The sequence below is a fragment of the Martes martes genome (genome assembly GCF_963455335.1).
Source record: "Martes martes genome assembly, chromosome: 11".
NCBI classification, from domain to species: domain Eukaryota; kingdom Metazoa; phylum Chordata; class Mammalia; order Carnivora; family Mustelidae; genus Martes; species Martes martes.
The window spans coordinates 55604463-55628635 of NC_137899.1; the positions used below are offsets into that span (position 1 = coordinate 55604463).

At 42.5% G+C, this 24173-nt stretch overlaps 1 protein-coding gene across 1 annotated transcript in view; it reads right to left on the reverse strand.

Moving 5' to 3' along the window:
• Positions 1 to 24173, reverse strand: part of RAPGEF5 (Rap guanine nucleotide exchange factor 5) — a 223467-nt gene that overhangs the window by 68516 nt on the left and 130778 nt on the right. Inside the window, exons 10-11 of the mRNA XM_080818603.1 lie at positions 2542 to 2657; positions 2007 to 2095 (exon numbers count right to left, since the gene is read on the reverse strand). Coding sequence (XP_080674729.1) covers positions 2007 to 2095; positions 2542 to 2657 — 205 coding nt within the window. The remainder of the gene's footprint in view (positions 1 to 2006; positions 2096 to 2541; positions 2658 to 24173) is intronic.

The window sequence follows — 24173 nt, forward strand, 5'->3', positions numbered from 1 at the left end:
TTCACTTGGGCCTCCCTATTATGTACACATCAATCTCTCTCTACATTTGACTCTTCCTTTTCCTAAAGTTCTCTGTTAATCACAGGAAAAGTTGCTACCATGCTTTCTTTCAAGTATCACTACAAAAACCTGAAGTTTCATGCACCTTCTGAAAACTCTGAGGAAATGAGTAGGAACGAGGGGAGGCTGACCCAGAGAGGCCTCCTCCTGCCCTGCTGAGGGCAAACCACTGAGCTCTGGGCCGCTTTGCTTTACTGGGCACTGGGCTAGAGTGACATATGTGGTCCCAGGTGAGGTGTAACAGTCACTAGACACCGTGCACAACACTGTTTCCAGCAGCAGGCAACTCCTGGCATTAGTACAGTCATCCGAGAGACTTTTCATTCCCAGTGTTAGATAGATAGTGGGAACCTGTTATGGGCATTAGGCCATCTTTCTCAAAAAACCACCGACAATTACAAAGAAAAAAAGAAATCAAGTTAGGCCTAATACTGGCTTTAATAATTTTTACACTTACTCACATGATCTAGACAGAGTCTCACATTACAGACCAGAACTGTGGTGCTGTTAAGAAGAAGCAAGCATTTAATCCCCCGAAACATCTATCCACATTGAAAGGTGTCCCCTTTGTGGCAGATTATTTATTTGCTTGTAATCTAGTCCAAACCACCTGTGTAAAGCAGCCTGGTAATCAGTACATGGAAAATGATGCCTGGTTCCATGATGATTATATCTGATGAAGCAGAACATGGGAATAGTGCTCAAATGCACGAAATATTAACCAACAGACATACAAAAACAACCCAGCAAATGCCATGAGAATGTTTTTCTTTTAGGCTGCGTATAAATGATAGCTACTGATTTCCCCCACCCCAACATGTACAAAATAAGTATCTATTTGATTTTTGAGATCAAAGTATAACATTACTGTAGGATATGGGATTGGGTCATTTTCCTTTTTTTTTTTTTTAAGCCCATTTACATACTTCACACAACTACGTTTCTCTTCACGTTTTTTATAATGCAATTTAGAGTCAGATATCAATTAGTTTCAGACAAAAACCTATCAGGACCCAAGGAAACTTGCTCCCACCTACACAGTCATTTCACAATCCTTCCTATGAGGGAAAAAACCTAAGGTGTTACTCTGTAGGAATTCAACCCACGAACACAGGTGCTCTGATAGCAGCAAACAGCACATTTTAGTCAGGATATCAAGTTACAGAATCAAGGCTGCAGCCAGAGGCCCATTCACTGGAATGATTGTTCCATGCTGGAACAAATGACAAATTCTGGTGAAGAGAAGTAAGTACTTGCCCTTTGGCGATAAAGGAAGCATAGTTAGGGTGTTCTGTACACGCAATGGTACTGTTTCCCAAAGTGCAAGGGTGACAAAGCTAAATGGGTACTTGGCTCCCAGATTATCTAGAAAGGACAAGAAGTCTGATCAATAAGACTTCAGTGAATTACAGTTTCTGGTCTGCAAAACTACGAGTAGGATATTCTGCATAGCTGAGCTTGCTCTGAGCGGTTTGTAAACCACCAGGAAAAAGGCAGAAGTTGCTGCTACCCTGACAGTTGCTGAGTAGTTGCATTAATTGTTGACATTTCCGCAGGGAGGCTGCTCCCCTCAGCTCAGGGCTTCCCACAGGCCAGGTGAATGCTCCTCCCTTGTATTTCTTCCCAGTGAATACTGGCTATTAAAACGCTAACCTCTTGCCAACTGCCTTTAGGTGAGATTTGGTAAAAACTGCCAAAGACACAAGAACATCTGCCTTCTTATGGCTTTCTTTGTACAGGGACTTCCCAGGCAGCTGCGTGGGTCTCCATGTGTCCATTTACTGGATTGCAACAAAACAGCATGAGGCCAAGCGGGGAGGTGCACAGAGCAAACGCTCTTTCTGCCGGTGCCGGTTTCGGCTGCGGCGGGAGCCTTGCCCCTACGGGGACTGACAAGGGCGGGCGCCGCGGTGGGTCTGGAAGCTGGAGACACCCGCTGCCCTTACCTGTTTCTTTGTCCTGGACTTCTTCCAGGTGCAAGTCATTCAGAAGGTGCTCCAGTATCTTCTCGGGGGTCCCGGACACGACCACGTATCTGTCAGAGAGCAGAGAGTCCACCGAGTCATCCTCGGTGGAAGACTGCGAGCGGCTGCTCCATTCATCGTCCTCGTCCTCCTCGTCAATGTATTTGAAATAAGGCACATCGAAGGTAGGCAGGGGCAGCTCTCGGTCCGAGAGCGCGGCGGATTCCTTCCTCTCTAGCTGAGGGTCCAAGACCCTCAGCCGGGAGCTGCCCATTGTGAACGGCTACCAACAAAGGCATCCCCTAAGAGCGCAAAGATCTTGCCATGTCTGTCCTTTCGCCGGGAACTGAGTCCATCTGGCTGCCAAGAGCTCTGCAGTCAGCTAGAACGCTGGAGAGGCGGAGAGAAGAGGGGGGAGGGAGGGCCGCCAGGCAGCGGGAGCGAGGGGGACGGAGCAAGAGAAGGGGAGGCGGGCAGGGCCGAGGAGAGCGGGGCACGCGCCGCGGGGCCAACTCACCTCCAATCCCGCTCGGCGCCGCCGGCCAGTGGGGCCGGGCCGCAGCTCTGCACCCTCTTCAGCACCAGGACGTTCCGCTCCTGCTCCTTCACCTCAAGGGTCGCCACTTCGTCATCCTGCTCTCGTGGGGGGCGGGGGATGACGGACGGGACACAAAGGGGAGAGAAAATTAGACAAACCCGCCAACAAACACAAGAACAAAACCAAACAAACCCCAGCCCCTCCAACAGGGGCCAAACTGAAGCCGCGTTTTTTCAAGTCGCTGTCCACCAGGATTTCTTGAAAGATCCTGAAAAAAAGGAGGAGTCAGGGCAAGAATCTCCCTCTGATGGTAGAGTGTCTGGGCTCAGATTCTACAGACACAGACAAGTATTAGAGAGACATAAATACTGTCAAGGAAATGGGAAGAAATAAATAAAGTGGGGCTGGGATTCGGAGAGCTTGCATTTAAACTACCTGAGTGATTTGAATTAAGGCATCCAAAGCTCAAAGTTTCAAAAGACACAACATGCTCATTGCATATGTATTCTCTTTTATCTTGTTAATGCTTATTAAATATTCACTGTATTAAAACTGGAAAGTCATAAATCATTTAAAACACTAAAACAATGAGCAAGCCATATTAAGTATTCTTCATAGCCCTACTTTAGAAGGTGGGCAAAACTCTACCCATTCTATCACTCAGTTCATCCCCCCCCCCCAAGACAGAAGATGGACTTCAAATTCATCCTATCCCAGTTTTGCCGGAATACAAGCAAAAATGGATCTCTAGTTAGAATCCCATCTGGGCTGAAATTCGCATGTCGCGGGTGAGTGCACTGACTTTCTTAACCTCAGTCCCTTTTAAAAAGGAGAGCAGGCTGAACAATCATTCATTTCTGCACACACAGCTTCCATGGCCCAGAGCTAGTGTGGCCCGCTGACGTGGCTCTGTTGAAGTCCGGCTCACTGCTGACCCAGCAGTGTGGAGGCTGACCCTGAGTGATGAACACTTCCAGAGGATAGAGTGTGAAATTCTACCAGTGTGTGACACCCAGGAAGGGTAAGGTAGCCCGGGGGGGGGGGGGGGGAAAGACTGTGAAATGCAAGTAAGAAAAGCTAGCTTCTGTATTTCTGAGGATTTGGGCAAAAGATGAAGGCAAGAAAAGTTGACACTAGGTAGGCTTCACCTACCTAGTTCTTTCAAATGTTATATATGATATAAGTTCTTTCAAAATGATATAAGTTCTTTCAAAAGGGAAACATGCCCCAGAGTTCCTAGCATGTTTCTGTCACAGGCAGAAAATCCAACTGATAATTAGGTGCAAACATTAAAGAAAAAAAATAAAAAGAATATTTTTCTCCCCAGTGGGTAAAATGTACTATGTCCATTGTACATTCTTAATCAGTTCCGTAGATCTACCAGGGATGTCCATTGTATTTTATCCATCTTTCCTAAGAATACAAAGGCACTAATCTTGCCATAATTGTCTACCAAATTGGTGATAAAATTATGCTTGCAACTGCTGATGTCCTGACTCCCAAGAAAATGTAGAGACAAAAATAAAAATTATTGGTCACTCGAAACAATATAATTTTATGATAATTTAAAAAATCTTTTAGTGGCAAATAATTTTACTATGTAAAACTGGTGTATTACATTTCAGCAAGGTCAGATGCTCAGTTACTGTGGCAATTAATGTTGGATATTCATTGTTCAACTCCCTGAGGACGGCGGTGTGACTCCTGTAACATGAATACCAATGTGTAATTGCTATCTTTCATTTCTCCAAAGGGGTCCTTTTGTTATCCGTGTAGTTGAAGTGAAATAAGGTGGCCAAAAAAAAAAAAAAAAAAAAAAGGGCAGAATGTGGGTCTGGGATACTGAGACACAGAAACAATTCACTCAACAGTGGATTTGAAAGGACAAAAATCTTTCCCTGGTTTTCCTCTCATCGTAAGCCAATATTCATTTTCTATGAGCCTGCTGTCATTGTGAAGTACATTTTACATTCTACATGCACGTGATATATGGCGTTATTAACTTCCATGGGCCACGCACATACATATGGATGGGAAGGGCTTCCCTAATGTCTGTGTAACTAATATGTATTACAAGGCTGTGCAGAGAGCAGCCACACTCTGCTGGGCAGGGAAACAGCTGAATCATATTGATGTACTATCAATAGCATCTTATGTCATAGTGATCGTTTCCATTTTGAAAACCTGTTAAAAAATAAAGAAAAGAAAAAGCAGAAAAATCAATGTATAAAGGGAGATGTAAGTGATCTAAAAATGCCATGAAAATATAATAATCCTAGGTATTCTGTCTTTCAACAAGGAAGGTAAGGTGAGTGCTTCATGACCCATGCACGCTCACCCAATTGCTCTTCCTGAAAAAGAACAGAAGTACTGTGGTTGGGGTTCTGAGCATGAAACTTTGTTCTGGTGCTTGGTTGGTGAAGAATGAAAGTATATAGAGCTCTCATGATGGAAAATTGTTCAATGACAAATAGTTCATGAAGAGCAAGCAAAGCATTAAAATGCTTAATTTATAGTCGTTCACTCAACAAACAGTGATGGTGTCCATGAGTAAGGAGGTGCTGAGCTGGACACTGAGTGATAAGCAGAGTAAGACAAGTCCCTTGCCCTTAACTAACAAGTTAAAAGGCTCCCTAACAACACAACTAACTCGGCAAGCACCCTAAGATGAGGCCAAATGGGAGAGATGATGCAAAGGCAGAACCCATGGGATATGATGGTTAAGATGACTGTCAGTAACAGAGAATGGGAATGCCATGAAATGGAACAAAAACGTACAGAGACTCTGGTTCTGGTTAGACTGATGAATCTAGTTTCAGATAAGTGATGTTTTAGTACCGATAATTCATCATGCTATAGATACACAGCAGGCAGTTAGAAATAATGAACTAGTCTTCTAACAGAGGTCAAGGGCAGAGAAAAACTTGTGAATTATTCAAGTTTTGGGAATGGCTGAGATTGTTAAGAGGAAACAGGAGAGAAAGGGAACTATAAAGATGGTACAGGGGAAGGGAAAAACCCACAGAAAGTTGGGGAATAGGTAGAGGGTCAGAGTCTTGGGATGACGAAGAAGTAAAACCAAGATGAGTCAGGAGAATCTAGAGGGGATAGTTTCAAGAGATTCAAGGAAAATGCTAGTCTGTTGCTGTAGAGTTTACAGAGATTAAGTTTAAGAAAAAGAGATGACAAGCTCACTTTAGTCCAGGGATGAGAAGAGAACGGCTAAGGTGCGACTGAACGGAGAGGGAGTCCACAGACAGAGAAGACCACTTCCTGGAATTGCATTGTGAAGGGAAGGGGTCACACTGCAGGGGTTGTATGGCTGGGGAAGGCAGATACTGAGAAGAGGGGACAAGGTCAGGAACACAGTGGAGGGGGCAGGCTAAACAAGGATGAATATTTCTTTCCCTCTGAGAGGTTCAAGGGAAGGAGGATGGGTGGAGACTTAGAAAAAAATAAAGTAGGGAAAATAAGGAAGCCACAGTAGAGGCTATGAGATGGCTCTGTCTTCTTAGTAGAGGGGGGATTGAGACTACCTTCTGGAAGGAGGGGGTTCAGGGTGAAGATGGTGAACACACGGCTTCCAGGGGTACAACAGGGGATAAACAAGTTATGAAAAAGAGCATTCCTAGGCAGCTCTGTGGACTGCTGAGGCTAGAAACACACATTGACGGTGTATGTCTTTCTGCTGAAGGGCTCACAAACCTTAGAGGGGAATAATGTCTGAGGGGGCCCACCCAGAAGAAGGGGCTGGCAAAGGCAACGACAGGAGGTGACAAGGGGAGGGCTTCTGGGTGGCTGTCCGCATACCAAGGAATGTCGCTCATCACCACACAGGGTCTGTCTGGCTAGGGAAAGCAGTGAGCCGAGAAGTTGATAAACTGGGACGACATGGAGGGGCTGAGGCCCCACAGGAGCTAAGGGGGCCGGCAGGGGGTGGACGAGGAAGCAGGCACAAGCTTAGACCAAGAAGGCAAATACGTGAAGTGGAGCAGTTCAGACTGGTGAAGCCCCTGGCACTCGTGAGCAGGCTTGGCACCCACAGCTAGGCTGGGCTTGTCCTGGGAGCATCAGCGACTGTGCGGAAAGTCAGCATCAGAAAGGTCAATCTGTGACCGCGATGGAACAAGAGAGACACACAGCCACAGGGTAATCACACCTGAACACAGACAAAGCACAAATGTTGGCCAAGCCAGAAAATACCAAAAAAGCCCAGGTAATGAGCAACTGCTGCTGCTTTCCCAACTACATTTCAGTTTTGCTCTGGTCTGCCTTCCCTGCAGATAAGACTCATGATAGTGAGTCAGAGTTACCCCATTTCCTGACAGCAAAGCCCTGCCTCTTTAAACCCTCCCCCTAATCACTGGACAAAAACCCAAGTCCTAGGGGCCCTTTCTCCTAGCACCCTCTCATTCTGATAGGTTCCATGGCTCCCCATAGTGTGAGGTCTCCCCCTCAGCAACGGGCAGCAGACCCAGCTTGTCCAACTACAGGTGTGTCTCGGGGGGCCTCTTGCTAGAGGACACTGACAACAGTTAGAGGATGCTGCCTTGCCACTGGTATGGAGGGGCATGGAGACGGTGGTCACTGGAGTCAACAACACACACACACACACACACACACACACACACACACGCACACACACACACAGCATTTCCTTGTTAGGGTGATGAGAAAGTCATACAAAGGGATGTTTCTGAAAGTGACTGCGGGAAACGGGGCTCAAAGGATGATAAAGTAGGAGATAGATAATAAAGCTCCTGCAGCAAACAGAACAGCATCTGGAGGGAAGGAAAGACGACCTGAGCAGGGAGCCAGGCCTCGGGAGAGAAGGGGCTTCTGCAGGTGTGACCATGGTATGGTAGGTGATGAGGGGCACAGGGTGTATTCCCAAAAGGCACCACACTCCTCCATGCCTTTGCCTGTGGTGGTCAGCCCTGCTTTGTACATGTCAGTGAAAATTCCCATCTCTTCCCAAAACATATATGAGCCTCCAGATCTGCAGAAAGCAGTTCTTTCTCTATGTTCCTGAAGGGATGGCGGGAAGAAGGAGAAACACTGAAAGCTGGGCCAGATGGAGTCTTCCCAGCTTTGCCTATGGGATGTGATTTAGGATAAATGGGGAGGGAGGGAAGGAGGGGAAATGCAAAACCAAACAGGTGTCCTCAGCTGAAATGGTGTGTGTGTGGGAGGCAATAAATGTCAACAGGGAAGGTTGATGGGTCACAGAATCAAAGGACCACTGAACAGAGCCCATCAGGGTCAGGAAGACAGAGGAAGGCTTTCAAGTTGACCCTGTCATCTTTGTGCCATTCTTTGGGTAGGTAGCTCTTATTTATTTCCTTTTTCTGACTATACTGCTATCTTGCCTGTCGATTCTGAATGAATTATACAGAACCAGTATCTTTGACTTACTTCAGATTAACTTCAGTGACCATGATCAGCTTTTGTACTTTTAAATCAAACTTCTTTTCTTTCATTTATTCACACGGAGGAATTTTATTTTTAGGGTGAAAATACCTAATAATAAAACTATGGATTTTTAAAAAATAAGGTGAAGAATCGATGCTCACGGTTTAATCTTAACTTGTATTATCCCGAACCAAGTTTCTGACTATATTTATATTTTCACTTCTCACCAGCACTAGCAAAAAAAGTGATTACTAAGGGATTTCTCAGGCCTCATGGAGTTGTCACAACTACTTGCTTGATTTTTCCATTATCACAGATAATGGAAAATATCCCTCTCCAAATACTCACATAAAGCAGCCATCGATATTCTCTATGGCATTGTGTCCCTGCTGCTCTATGAGCATAAACTTTTACAAGAGTGCTTAACTGGGAGTTCATGGATGGGCTTTAGGGATTCAGAGAACCCTCTGAAAGTATCTAAAATTTTTGTGTGTAAGTACATTTTCCAAGGTAGATTCCAGAGTCCTCAGTCTCACTCAAGTCTATGAATACCAAGAAGTGCAAACCATTCCATATGATGGAACTTTTACTTATCATCTCACCTAAGAAAACTGCTTTCCAAGTACTGCCACTAACACCTTCCATCCAGACGAGATGCCCAAAGAACCCGATCATGACGCCCATCACAGTGACCTCTATTCATTTGCTCTCTGTGTTCTCCACTAAATGATGCCATCTTGAGAGGAGGGACTGTGCCTTCTATCTCTCTAACACACAGCACAGGGCACATGATATTCACTTGATAAAGGTTTACTGTACATACCAATTAATGAACAAGCAAGAGAGGGAGTGAAATGCCTCAAAAAGGAAGAATTCCATGTCGCGGGGCTCAAAGGTTATTCTCACTGCAAGGCTTCCCTTACCCTCCATTTCGTCACTTTCCTATCACAGTGCTCATCACAAGAGCTAACTATGCTTTGAACTTTAGTGTTATAATTATTCCATCTATGAAACCAAGATCCCATGCAACTAATATATAAGAAGCCATGTAAGCAGGACAGCATCAGGAAGGCATTCACCAAATGGTACTGTCCCTTGGTCTAGGGCATATAAAAAGGGAGTGGATAGAACAGGTCAAACTGTGGGCTAAACTGTGAATTGGCCAAGATGTTTATTTTGTATCCTCTATTCTCCCCTTCCTGCTTGGCCCCAACCAGGATCTTCAGCAACTCACACGGCCTTGTGCTCCATCATCAAACCCGCCTGAAACAGGCAGCACTAGAGAACCTTTCAAACGGAGAACACAAAGACTCACTTGGCGTGATGCCATGGTGTTCAAGAAGTCGCACAAACTGCAACGCTGCTTTCCCTCAAGCTCATGAAAACAGTATCTGAAGATGCTGACTTACTTATAAGAAGGCATTTTCTATGGACTGAATGTGCCCCCCTCCAGAAATGCCTAGGTTGAATCCTGATCCCTAGTGTGACGGTGTCTGGAGGTGGGCCTTTGGGAGGTGATTAGGTCATGAGGGTGGAACCCTCACGAATGGGGCTAGTGCCCAGAACGTTCCCTCACCTCTCCTACCTTGTGAGGACCCAGTGAAAGGATGGCTGTTTGCGAACCAGAAAGCAACCTGTCAGCAAACGCTGAATCTGCCAGTGCCTTGATCTTGGACTTCTGGCCTCCACAACTATGACAAATAAATTATTGTTGTTTATAAGCCACTTAGTCTGTGGTGTTCTGTGAGAGCAGCCTGAATGACTAAGATGTACAGCCAATAGCTTGTTATGACTCCTTTCATCTCTCGACCTTCCTGGTCTAACCTTTATTCATCCCACAAGGTTCACTTTGAGAACCGCTGCCTCTAGGAACACCCCTCTCTTTGCCTCCAGTCTGATTTGGCTGGCCCTTCTCTGTGACCCCATGGTACTGAGGGACTCCTTGTGACTCAGCACTTGGAGAAGCACAAAGCAAAAGCCCACTTGTGGGCAGGTACCAAATCTTCAACTCTGAATTCCCAGTGAGGTCTTAACACTTCACAGATACTCAAAAAACACTGCATGAATAAATGAACAAAAAAGATGAATGGGTAAATGTGCCTTTTAGAGTGAAGGCTTAAGAGAATAATACCTTAAATCTCAAAGAATCCTTCTCAAAGATGGTGCTGATAGAGGGGACATTTTGCTGTGCTCTTCCTTTTTTTTTTTTTTAATTTTTTTAAAAATTTATTTATTTGTTAGAGAGAGAGCAAGCGAGCACAGGCAGACAGAGTGGCAGGCAGAGGCAGAGGGAGAAGCAGGCTCCCCGCTGAGCAAGGAGCCCGATGTGGGACTCGATCCCAAGACACTGGGATCATGACCTGAGCCGAAGGCAGCCGCTTAACCAACTGAGCCACCCAGGCGTCCCTGCTGTGCTCTTCCTAAGGGAGGGTCATCAAATTACTCTGGTGGTGGGTGACACTGGCTTGTGCTGTTTTGCATCTTGACCATCAGCTTGGGCGAAGCACTCAGATCGGGTAAACTGAAAAGAACAGCTCGCATGCTCACCCAACTGGACACTGATAAATATAGGCAAGGGGTTACATGATAAATATCAGATCAAAATGACCTGTTCAGCATCTTGGCCTGAGGGTGGTTCATGTGAAAATCACTACAAGGCAGCTCCAAGAGTTGGCCCCTATCTAAGAGAATACATGATTGATATTTTGTGAAGAATAAAAATCACGCAGGTGTTAACTACTGGACCACTAAAAGCTAATATCACAGGAATGGAGGTAACCACAACTCAAGAAATAAGGAAAAAGCACTGCCATGTGCAAAAACCAGAGTCACTAGGGAGGGCGATAAGGAAGGGATCAAGCCACCACCCAGGCAGATAAATGGACAACAATAAGCATTTACTGAGGGTTTACCATGCATCAGGCAAAGCTAAAAGCTGCACATGCATTATCTTTTCATTAACAACAGTTCTATGAGGTAAATACCATTGAAACCCCCCCCTTTTTTTTTAAGATTTTATTTATTTATTTGACAGAGATCACAAGTAGGCAGAGAGGCAGGCAGGGGGCAGGGCAGGCTCCCCATTGAGCAGAGAGCCCAATATAGGGCTTGGTCCCAGAACCCTGAGATCATGACCTGAGCTGAAGGCAGATGCTTAACCCACTGAGCCACCCACGTGCCCCTAAAACCATTTTGATAAAGTAATTTAGCCAAGAAAGATCACAGGGTGAAGGTGTGGTAAAGCTGAGACCGAAGCCAGATAGACTGAACAACAGAGCTCTTAACCAGAACCACAGATGTTCCCCTAAAGATGGTACATTAAGACTACAACTATCGGAGGGGACTTGGTTTACTCTGGTGCTGCTAGCCAAAGCAGGCCAATCTGCTTGAGGGTCAGTTAACAGGTGTGTCTAAGTCATGGTGAGGCTCAAAACTACTAGGGTCACCAGTTTTCAATTCTAGATGGCCCATGTGATTTGGAAAACCCATCAAGGGACTGAAAAGAGAAGACGGTTCAAAAGTGCTGAGCATAGTATCAGGACCTCAAGTAAACCAGCTCAGGCAAGGGCAGAGCTCAAGAACCAGCAAAGGAAGAATGAAGTGCTAGCCAGAACAGCATTAAACACGGCAGGGATCAGAGGAGTGAGACTCTGGGCACCTGCGCCCACACACCCTGGGTACACAGAGACATGCAGGTTAGGGCTGGTGGGACTTCCGGTGCATTAGCTGCCTTGGGAAGATACTGAATTATACCCACTAAAACGTGAATTTTAGAGAGAAAGAAAGAAAGAAAGGGAGGGAGGGGATGGATGCATGGATGGATGGATGGATGGAGAGAGAGAGAGAGAGAAAGAAAAGAAAAAAGAAAAGAAAAGAAAAGAAAAAAATAAAAGAAAAACCCAAAACTGGGCTGTGATGAGCCTGTGGGCACAGAAGTTTGCTGACTGGGGTACACGGGGCCCTACACCAAGGAGCCACAAGGGGTTCTGAGAAATATGCCTTGTGAGGTACAGTTCACGTAGCTGGAATGTCTAAGAAAGAAAAGCTTGGGAGAATGAAACCCTGGTAGGTAATTGCCATTCTGTGAGCTACCCTACCCTTCCTGTGGGAGAAAGAGCCACAGGATTACTCATGATGTTCTAGAAAGGTGACCTTCCCTTAATGGGTGGCTAGATAAAAGAGGCCGATTGTGTTTCAATTTAAGGAAGCCTTAACAACGGAGGTGGAATGAGCTCTCCCTCAGGCTGGAGCAGAGCCTGTCAATAATATTATGGAACAAGGGAAGATGGTTCTTCAGGGAGAGTGGGGGCCAGACAAGATGACCTTGGTATCTCTTCCAGCATTAAGATTCTACAAAAATTCAGCTGTCTTGACTTCACTTTTCCCACAGAAGACCAAAATATTGGCTCTCCTGAATAGGAGAGATGCATATGATTTAGCAGTATCTCTTCTCATCTTGTACTACGGAAATTCACACACAGCTTAGAAAACCAAACCACCAATGCCCACATCTATTCTTGTACCGTAAATGTGGGTACAGCAGAATTAAAATACTTATCTGAAAAAAAATAATCTCCCCAGCCAAAACCAATTTTGTCTGAAAACAACCTTCATAGAATTTGCTGACAAGGTATCTCATGATTCTGTTTTCTCATGGAAAAAAGTAAAGAGAAGTAAAAAAAAAAAAAAAAAAAAAAGGTCAAAAGATTATTGCTGGCAAGACAGACCTGATTAAGAGAATATGCTAAGAGAGAGCTTAAGTAAGCAGGTGTGCGTCAAGGTGAGTGGTGGCTTGGATTTAGAGAACCACAGAGTGCTGACCTGACAATTACATCTTTGCAGAGGCTACTCTAGGTAGAAAGAGACTATTTTAGTAATGACAATGGGTTCCTTTATTCAATCCCACACATATTAAGATTAATAACTCAACCTAAAGCCTAAATGGAACTAATAGGATTCATCATCCCCAAACTCACAAAATCTAGGTACAGTCTGACTTCCATGGGTATAAAAGCAAACACAAAGTTGTTAGTGAATGTGACCAAACTTCCAGTGGAAACCGGTAAACATGTCTGGATGGAAAGCTCTGGCTGCTAGGGAAGAACCGTACTTATTAAATTTCATTGCCCCTAGTAATTATTACGATGTAAAACAAGCTGTCAAAGTATCCTAATATTAGGGGCAAGCCTAGGACTTTGATCCGCCAATGTCAGTCAGTAACCCTACTGAGCAATAAGAGGAGAAGAAATGGGAAGAGACTGAAATATCTGGAAATGTAAAGTCAATATCTTTTGATCCCAAGTATATTGCGATATGCTGTATTAGCCTGATTGATTATTCTGGGAAAAAAAGAGAGGGAGAGAGAGAGAGAGGCACACTCAACTAGAGTTCTGAAAGTGTTTAATGAAGGGACTATTTACAGAAGTGCTGCTAGCTTGGAGGAAATTAACCAAAAAAAAAAAAAAAAAAATGGTGATGTAACAAGCCTAGACAGAGATCTTATCCACCCTTGGGCTTGAAGGGCAAGAGGGCGAGAGTGAGTGTGGGATCCCAGTGGGAGCCTGAGAGGTGAGAGGTTCCCAGGGAGGAGCGGCTGTCACGGAGGGGTGTGGTCACCATCAGAACTACAGGAGGAAGTGGAACAGAGGTGGGAACAACCAACACCTGATACTCCTCTCCTCCTACACTCTGATGTCCAGCAGTGGCTCCCACAGGCCAGGTCCCATTTGGAGGTGGCAGCCAAGAGTACCCGGGTGACAGAGTCCGCAGGAGTCAGGACTTACTGGGCTGGCAGCACAGATCAGAGGCGGAAATGGAGGAGAGGAAGTGGATACAATGATACCTTTCTGGTCCTAGAAAAGCTGGGGGCAACACGCCAGGAATGGAGTCCAGCATCTTGCTTGAGGAAAGCAACTCAAAGATCTAGCAGCTCTTGAGTAGGACATGTCGGTATTACCCAACTGACTTAATCTCATTCCTGCAGGCTTCCATGTCTTAACAGTCTTCCTCCGTCAGTTTACTGCAATTCCAGTCCCACAACATGCCTCATACCCGACACTCCCCAGGTGACCCTTAAAAGTTGTTGGACCACACGGATATCATTTTTACCATAAAAACTTAGATTTTGATAAATATTTCCCAGAAAGTCCTCCTCTAGTTCCGGTATAAGAATTTTTGGTTGGAGAGCAGATTTGGGGGTGAGGATGAAAGGGAGAATAGAAAGGAGAAGTGGCAGGACAAGTTCGACTCTGGTATTAGCTGGATCAGAACATGGGTTTGATCTGTTTCATTCTCTGGGCTGTTGTCACCGTCCAGAACAACAGTACCTCCTAAATGAATGAATGGCCTGGTGAATTATGGATAGGTATACCGATATTATGTATCAGAATGGTCCAAGATCAAGGACAGAGAGATTGGGAGAGGTAAGGAGGCAGAGGTTCAGCCACAGAGGGACTCAGCCCTGATAGCAGGTTAGGGCAGAGAGGAAAAATTGAAGCTACAAGTCTGCAGAACCAAAGGACAGGATCCAGGCCACCAGTAGCTAAGAACCAGTGCTCCAAAGTCAGACAGAGGCAAAGGGTCTGATTAATGGACTCAGCTCACCCACCACAGAAACGACACTTGATTCTGACTCTGAGATCTTCTGGATCTTCTGAGCCACTCTCATCCAGGGAGAGCCCTGTCCTCACAGAGAATCTGGGTTCACAGCTGCAGACATGGCCTCAATCTATCCTGAGCTGACAGAAGTTATAGGGTTTGCCTTATCTAGAGTAAAAGCCTACAACCATTTAACAGCTGTGTTCCAGGAGAAGAAATGTACTCCCCAAATCCCAAATTGTAATTTGAAATATGAGGATATTATACCTCCCAGAAGGTTTTTAGGCACTAAAAAAAGACTGTATGCAAAAGGCCTCGCATAGTCTTGCCCAGCTACACTTTTATCACAAATTACTAGAAAAAATAATTTGTTTAACAATCAACCCACCTTCCTAAGCTCCCTTCCACCAGATCCCATGCCAGAGATATGGTCCATTTCTATTTCCTTGGTAATTACTAATTCCGAGCACAAAAATTAAACTCAGATGATGACAGCCCTTCAAAGAACCTATGACCTCAATCCAATTAAACTGATAGTCACCAGAGTGAAGACAGACCTGCCTGGGTTCAAATCCTAGACTTGCCACTTACTAGCTGGGAGGTCTTAACAAGGTTGTTCAATCTCTCTCAGCATCAGTTTTCCTGCCTGTGAAATGGGATAATATCTATCTTATTGTTAAACCAATTATGAGCACTAGACATAGAGAAAGCCCTCAGTAAACGGATGCAGAAAAACATACAAACTGTATTGTAACTGTATGCAGTGCCATTTTGGTATATTAACACCGAAGTGTTACAAATTGAATTTGTAGCAGGGCCTTGCTACAATTTTGTTCATGTGTATGTGTGTTTAAATATCATCCATATTTAAAGAGACACAAATAATGTCATCAAACTTTTTCAGTTGCACTGGAAACTACTCCCCACGGTGCTATAAGTGCCACAGAGAGCCAGAGGCCATCCCAGCAAGTTAATTACAGAGCTCACTGAACCTGGAGGAAAGAAGGCTGCAAGCCGTTCTGCTGGAGAACTGGGATCAGGATTGAGGAAATGGATCATTCTCATGGGAATGCAGGGTTGTTTCTCTCTGGCACCCACCTCACCCCTCAACCCTACGTCTCACTTGCCAAGAAACCATACACTTCTAGAAGCAAAGATCTAAAAGAAGGGAGACAATGAATTTCAGTTGTCTCTGACTCGTATGTTTTTAAAATAAAATTTCAAGAGTTAGTTGATGTGAGGGAGTAGTCAGCATCCTTTAGCATCAGCAAATCCAAAGTATAAACAGGATAAAACACCCACAGCAATAAAGAAGGTGTGGGGTCAGCCATGGTCACTGGGGTGAGGGCAGTTAACCCCATGGCTTCTGTTGATTTTCTGTCCCAGATACGGTGGTCATTTCATTCTGCTAAGACTCACGAGTCATGTCCACTCACCCTGGTTAGTGGGCCCGAGGAAATACACAACGTGTCAGCTGGGAATCCCCAAGACTCACCTCTTGGCTTCTCTGGAATTAAGAAGTCAAGGTCAAAGAGCAATTGAGCATTGCCTTGTGCATACATGAGCTGATAGAGGTCTATCTGAAGGTAATTCAGAAGATAGGAGGATGTTTCAAATTCTAAATTAGATCTGTAGGCATTTCCTAACATGCAGATTCAAAAGAAAGGGGAAAAAATTCAACGACTGGGTCACTGGAGAAAAAACTATCAATATTTTGAAAATGTGAATTCCATCAATCCATGGCTTCCATGCAGACTGATACATCTGTCACATGCCTCAAAAAGCTGAGATGACTTTAGTGCTGAGAACAGCACTTATTTCTACCTCTCATTATTGGTTTATCTTGATGGCCATCGAAATGTAATACGTAGATTACCTGAGACTTAGAAAATACCTGAAATGTTGCTTCCTAGGAGATTTTGCAAAAATGACAAATATAAATGTTATGTAGAGATACCTTCTAGTTTCCAAGTATTCTAAAATCATTTCAAATGTGTGTGTGTGTGTGTGTGTGTATGAGACACATGTGCCAAGTTATTCTAAAGATTTTATTTATTTACTTGAGAGAGAGCATGAGACGGGGGAGGGTCAGAGGGAGAAGCAGACTCCCCACTGAGCAAGGAGCCCCATGTGGGATTCCAAGATCATGACCTGAGCCAAAGGCCATCATTAACCAACTGAGCCACCTAGGCGCCCCCCCCCCAAGTTATTCTAAAGGGAAAATATCTTGACACTCTCCCCAAGTGGCCCAGAGATGGGATGATAACCTATGCTAAACTATGACTCAGACTAAGTTTCCACATTCTGGCTGCAGATATACTTGTTACTTGGGGTTTGAATAATTCACAGTCGCAGTTTATAGAAGCCTTTAAAATCTGAGTAACAAGAGGACAGGATGGATTTTAAGAGCAGGACTTGATAGCTAGCCCTGTTTCCTATCACTTTGGCTTCTTCTCCCAAATTTTTCTTAAAGGAAATTCAGAGGTTTGAAAATACTTCTTGATTAAATGAAAACCCAATTTATAAACTGAAGTTACTTGAAAAAGCTAGCTCTTCACTCTGAATAAATCCAGCAGAAGTATTCTTCAAATTTAAAAAGTAGTGAATACTCAAAATTTGCTAAGAGTAGATCTTAAGTGTTTTTACCAAACACACACCAGGTAACTATGTGAGGTATGGATATGTTAATGAGCTTCATTGTGATAATCACTTTACAATGTATGTACATACATCAAAACATCCCGTTGTTTATTTTTTCCCTTGTACATTTTAAATATATATGGTTTTTACTTGTCAACTATACCTAAGCTGTAAAACATTTTTTAATAAAAAATAAAGTATAAAATAACATGCTTGGAAAATGGAAAGGCTTCAAGTCAAGGAACTCTGTAACTCTAAATCTCTTTTGTGTGTATATACATGTGTGTTTACAGATGTGTGCACATGCATGCATGCATCTTTAACTTCAGAGAGGGCAAAGCAGTAATAAAAGACGCAGCCTGAATACTTATGCAAGTTAGGGAATGAAAAATTCCTAGTTAGCATAGCAGCTGCTAGATCGTATGGCATGGGGGGCAAGGAGATACAAGCAATGTAAGTTAATACTGTGTTTTTTTCACGTTTTGTACATTCCTTGGTGTTTTTACAGAGGTACGCCTTTGGTCTCTGTAGTAACCATCTCAGAAACCTCATTTCACAGTTTGAAAGCAGACTGGAGGAAGGGTAGGATTGTGTCACTCCTGGTTCACTGCAAAACTGTAGAAAGTTGGTATTAAAATTTGTCAAGAGAATTTAAAATACAATGGAATATTGCTAAACTCTTTGAGAGGCAAACAAATAAAATTAGAGGTAAAAAAACCCCAGAGACTTGGTTAAAATAAGACAAAAATAAATTTCACTGCATGGTATTGGTCTTTCTCCCTGTTTTTCTGGGGTGTGGCTGGGGGGTGTGGGAAGGAAAGACCAAGTGAAAAGAAATGGAAGTACTTCAGTGATAATACAAAAACATCTATTTTTCTGAGTATTAACTTGCACTTGGGGTACCAAAGAAGATTGAAATCATCATAGACAAACCTGCCTAGGTAAGATTCTCATTCCATCAACCGTGACTCGTTGAAGACTGAAGACTAAAGACTACTCTTTACCAAGTATGAATTCTCCCAAAGGCTTGTCTACACTTACAAACTAACTGTTGGTGTTGAACTTTCTTGTCTTTTCTGCTTGTCATTTCCAGGTGAATTCCCTGTGGTGCAAAACCTTTCACTTAAAGCTGAAAATCTCCAAAGAACTGGAAGCCTGGGGCTGGTACAACTTTGGATTGGCACAGATTTGGTTTGGGTGCTTTAACTGGGGAAACATTTTGAATTACCCACAATTGTCTTCTCTCCTGGATTCATGTCCACAAATACTGATTGAAAGCCTAGTGCTAGACATTGGGGATAAAAGTCCAAATGAAAATGGGGATTCCCCTCAGAGAATAAATTCTTTATGGGACAGATATAAATCTGCATTTTTTTTTTTTAAAGGAGTGGTTTGGAGCTAGGCTGTAGATAGTGGTTCATTAATGAACTTAGCCAGTATAAATAATCAGGCCACTTTCTTGTTATTTCTAGGAGTTCAAGACAGTAAGATCTAACATTTTTTTAGTTTGTCATTATTTGGGAGTTGCATTTCTCAATCCTCCTCAGGACATTCTGAACTCAGAAAAACAATTCCAAATACTTAATGACTTGACATGAAATGTAACTATGATACCCTGAGACCAGAGATATTTCTAGCTGGGTATGCTAGATCAACCATCTGTCCCATATCAACGCTATTTCACAAAAAGTAAATTTTTAGAAGTTCTATCCACATGAGTATTTTTAGAACATAAAAGAACAGAATGATTCTTGGCATCAATAGGCACGTTCAATCAGAGTAAAAAAGGGCTCCTGAAAGCCTCCTGGGTAATCGATTGTTATCAGCTATAAAATGGCAACAATTTCCCAAAAAGTGTTCAACACTCAAAAAGTAAGGATGTTGCTGAATTTTTTGGGGGTGGTCTTCAACTTAAGAATTTCAGAGCTAAAAGAAATCTTAGATATCTAATCTCCTAATCTTATAGATGAGGAAAGTCAAGCTCAGAAGGGTAATGTGATTCACTAACCTGTACTCAATGTATTAGATTTGGAGGAAGTTTGTTAATAGAATTTCAATTTCTCCAGAACAAAATGGATTTTTTAAAATGCTGGTAACAAAATAGTAAATTAACTTGAGAAAAATTTTATATGTGATAGGTAATCAAGAAATTAATAAAAAATAAATTCCAGTTATGTTAAAGACATGAGTGAAAAGTACAACTCTTAAAGAAATAGACTAAATAAAATTGAATATCTGGCTACAGAATGGGGAAGGAATTTTTCATTTAAAGGGTATTTTTAAAACTTAAAAAATGTGAATCAGCAGTTTTGCTCATATATACACATATAAAGATAAGTAAGCAAGTAAGAAATGAATGGAGGAAAACTGCATGCAACAAGCAGGATTTATATCCTTAACATATAAAGAGCTTATTCAGATCAATGAGAAAAATTTCAATGGAAAGTGGGCAAAGGAGGTAAATTGGTTATTTACAGAAGAAAGATAATGGATTGATATAAATTGTAAATATCTAACCTTGCAAGAAACATAAATTTGGACAAGATAATACTTCCCCCCATCAACCTAGAAAAAATGATTAATTTCTCCCTCTGAGAATCATAATGCTCAATGAAGTTAAGGACGACAGCATTACAAAACAAGTGTTTTCATGTATTGCTGATATAAGTGAACATGTGCACAAGCTTTATCAAAGTAAGTGAGCAAAAACATAAAAGAGATTAACACATTTCAAACCTGTAAGTAGAAATTACTCAGCTAAGAATTTATCCTTAAGAAATATAAAATTAGGTAAAAATTTTTCTAGAGATGTGCATGTCAGATCATTTATAACAGCAAAATCTTATAAACATATTTGTGCCCAAATGGAAGGGTGATGAAATGAAGTATGCCATGAAAACATAAGGAAAGACTCATAACTCGGGTTATAACCCGAGTTATGAGTCTTTCCTTCTTATATTAAATACTGATATACTGGGCAAGGTAGAGGGGGAATCATGGTTATTTTTCACTAAATTTTTCTCCCTTGAGGCTGTCTATTATTACTAAATTCTCTGCAAAAGGCATGTATTTCTTTTACAATTAGTAGAACAACTTTAAACAACAAAAAAATCTTTTCACAGCAATACATTCCAGCAAGTTGCCTGATCTCTTGTTCTCGATTGTTAAACACCTATAAATCTCTTCCAGAAGCTGGTTTTCAGAAACAAATTCAATCAGTAAAACAGGTCCAGAGCTATATATAATATACTATTTTTTAAAAAATGTTTTGTATTTGGGGTGCCTGGGTGGCTCACTCAGTTAAGCTTCTGATTCTTGATCAGGTCATGATCTCAGGATCCTGGGATGGAGCCCTGGGTTGGGCTTCCCACTCAGCAGGGACTCAGCTTGTCTCCCTTTGCCCCTCCCCCATGGTGCACAGACTCTCTCTCTCCCCTTCTAGAATAAATCAATCTTTAACATTTTTTTTTGTACCTAGGAAGTGGGGGGAAGGGAAAACGGCAAATGCCAAAACTACGTCATTTTCTTTAGCTTTGACATTTATTATCTTTTGCCTTTTATGATTTATGTCCTTTCCCACTCATAACCTAGGAAGTAAAAAAGACGATGCTTCCTTTAGCAAATGCCTCACAGGAACGTGAGGCAACAACTCTCTGGAAACAAATACCTTATTTAACGTAGGCCCCTTTCTTTCTTCCCCATGCAGAATGCTGTTCACTCTCCCATCTTCGTTTTCTCACTCACTAACTGGAGGGTGCCTTTGGGGCTCAAATCAGATCTTGTGCACTCCTGCCTCTGCTCTATTTTGTGTGGTGCCTGGTTCACAGATGCTTTTCTCAATGAAGGAAGGCAAGACTAAATTAATCTTAGCCAGGTATTTTAAAAATTGGCTCTATATACGAAAAGGAGAAAGGTCTACTGAGCTTAAAAATTTGGCCCCCAACAAAGTTAATCTTATGTGTAATGGCTGAACGATCACGGCTGGTGGCAGGAAGCTGGAGAGCTATTTGGCTGCCCCCCACCCTCACCTGGTAGGATTCTTTCTCATCATCTCTATGAACTCTAAGGATGGGAATCTGAGATAAGCTGCTCATTGGTGGACAAATGAAATGTCTGATGAAGGGATACCAGCTTCTGTCCGAAGATCTCAGCATGGTTAGGTAAGTAACCGAATTCCCCAGTGTTGATGGGTCACCACATTCCACCAAGGAATGCATATTCAATTCCATAAGGCTGCGCTACCTAACTCTTCTTTTTAGGGACCCCAGACTGATCTGCCTGAAGCCCGCTGTCCTTGTCACTCAGAAGGAAGAGACGCCATTCCTGGCTTTTCTATTCTGGATTGAAGTAGTCTCAAAAACTTAGGTTTAGGCCAGAATGGACCCAACAGAACTCTCTTTGACTCCATTCTTCCCCAAAGGCGCGGAAGTCACCTGATGTGCTACATAAGAGTAGAGGTTGGGGCAAAGATGCCACAGCGGGCGGGCCAGAGGGGAATAAGCAGCCGCAGGTGTTGAATAAACCTAGGGCCCTCTGATCTTCAGTAACAAGGGTTTTTCCAGGGTGTGGTAAGCTTTTCTCAGGTCTGTGCGTATCTTTTCCCTATGCCAAGATTATGAGTAATACCCAAGGACAGGAATTTGAGATTTACTGAGTTGGGACGGAAATGGAATCTACTCAAAATCGAGATAAAGTCAGAGTTGATTGCCAAATTATAATGGAAATGGTACTTAATAGTTCAACAAGTCATGAAAGGTTTCTGTCCACAAGCATCTGGCATTCACGTGTATTCCTCAGAAGACAATCAGAATAAAATTGACTCTCTGTTTTGTTCCAAGGTTTCTTCTCTTGTACTTTAAGTTTGTATTCTGCCTCATCCAACCTCAAAATCTTCCCTTTACCACCTTGATGGATTATCCCTTAACCTCTAACCAGTAGGTATAAATCAGCACCAATTTGGACCCATGGGTTCTACTGCATCTGCCATTCTATTTCCTGTAGTTCTACTCACTGACATCTTTTAACATTCCAATCATACAAGTTGCTATAGGAGATGGTATTATCTCCATGGCTTCAATTACCCTCTCGGTTCCCATGTTTTTAGAGTTGTATCAGAGTATTGCTTTAATACTGAGTTTAATTCTTATTTTATTTTATTTTTAAGATTTTATTTATTTATTTGTCAGAGAGAGAGAGAAAGAGCGAGAGAGCGAGCATAGGCAGAGTGGCAGGCAGAGGAAGAGGGAGAAGCAGGCTCCCTGCCGAGCAAGGAGCCCAATGTGGGATTCGATCCCAGGACGCTGGGATCATGACCCGAGCCGAAGGCAGCCATTTAACCAACTGAGCCACCCAGGCGTCCCCTGAGTTTAATTTTTAGATCTCTGGCTCCCTATGGGTATTTAATGAGAACCACTGGATGATCCCATTTATTTTTTGCTAACAAAATTTTTTGTGTCTTTCAGGAGTTGCTGTGCTAATTTTCTGATAGGGTAACTGCTAATAAGTAGGGGAGAAGCAATCCATCAGAAATAATTTATGGGGGCAAGGGTCATTTCAATCAGGCTAGCCTCACTTTAGGCCCCACAAAATCGATTCTTAGGAACACATGTAAAAACACAAAGACTGATTTGCAACTTTCTCTAACAGACCTGAAGGATCCCTAGTTATTATTTTTATTAATTTTTTTTTTTTTTTTGCTTCTGACAACAAAGGTTAAAAGGGATCTATTTTACTAGGGGAATATTATCAATGGAAGTATTTCTAACCTTTCCTTGTGATTAACAAACTTCCAACAGAAGTAATGGATTGTATAGTATTTATTGCCTATTTTAGAGGAAACTCTACAATCCTATTCAGCAGGTGCCAGTTTTTGAATGAAAGTTTCTTCTTACCCAAGCAGTCAAGACACGGGATATCTAAAGTTCTTTTCAATGGCTATGACTCTCAGAGGAAAACTCCAGGATACTCAGACTGATTGCAAAAAATAACGCCATCATCACAATCCCCCAACTTGTAATAAGAGTAAGTTCATTGAGCAGGGAGAAAGTGATAGCATCCATCAGGCATAAAATTCAGTTTGGGATTTTATCATGCATTGCACCATTCGGGGATCATTAGACTTCTCTATTCATATGAGTATCAATATGAAGCTTGTTTTACCTCTATAAATCCTAGCCAAGGCAAGATCATGAAAGGTTTGAGGACTCATCTGTCTAAAGTACCATTCTCTCCCCTCACTGACTGCACGGGGCCAAAATTTTACCTTGACATATTCTACCCTACCCCCACCTTTGCAATCACCAAGATATGCTCTTATGACTCATTAAGTTTTCATGAGCCTCCTTAAAAATTCCTACCCCCAAGCCACTTCCTGCCATCTTAATTGTCTTATTATCACTATTATTCTCTCCCTCTATGTGTTTCTTGGATCTCCAGAAGCCCCTAATCTTTTATTCTGACTCAGCTTGCCTTGATCGCGCCCAGCCATTCCTGGAACCTGAACAAAGAGGACATTTACAAGGGTTTGTTAAAATTGTTGAGCCTTGTTCACTTAATTATGGACAAATGTACCCTAAATGAATCTATATGCCATATCTTATTTCTCCATTTTTTAAATATAGGAGGAAAATACTGGAAAACAACAACAAAAAATTAAGAAACCTGTTTGAGGTAAACCCAAGCACTGTACATCAATTTCTACAGACTAAAACAAGTCTTTTCTGTTTCAGCAGAATGGACTTTTTAAATTAAAGGCAAATTTTTATGTAATGAAAATTAAAAACACGATCACGTTTTAAATAAGATATGGATATTTAACGTGATTTATCAGAGAAATATGTACTGTATACTTGCCCACAGTCTGTTATGTTCTGTTATGATATTTTAAGTAATCTTCTATTTTTGCTATCTTAAGACAACATTTAGGGCTGTTGTATGCCAGATGGAATTTTTTCCTTTCCATC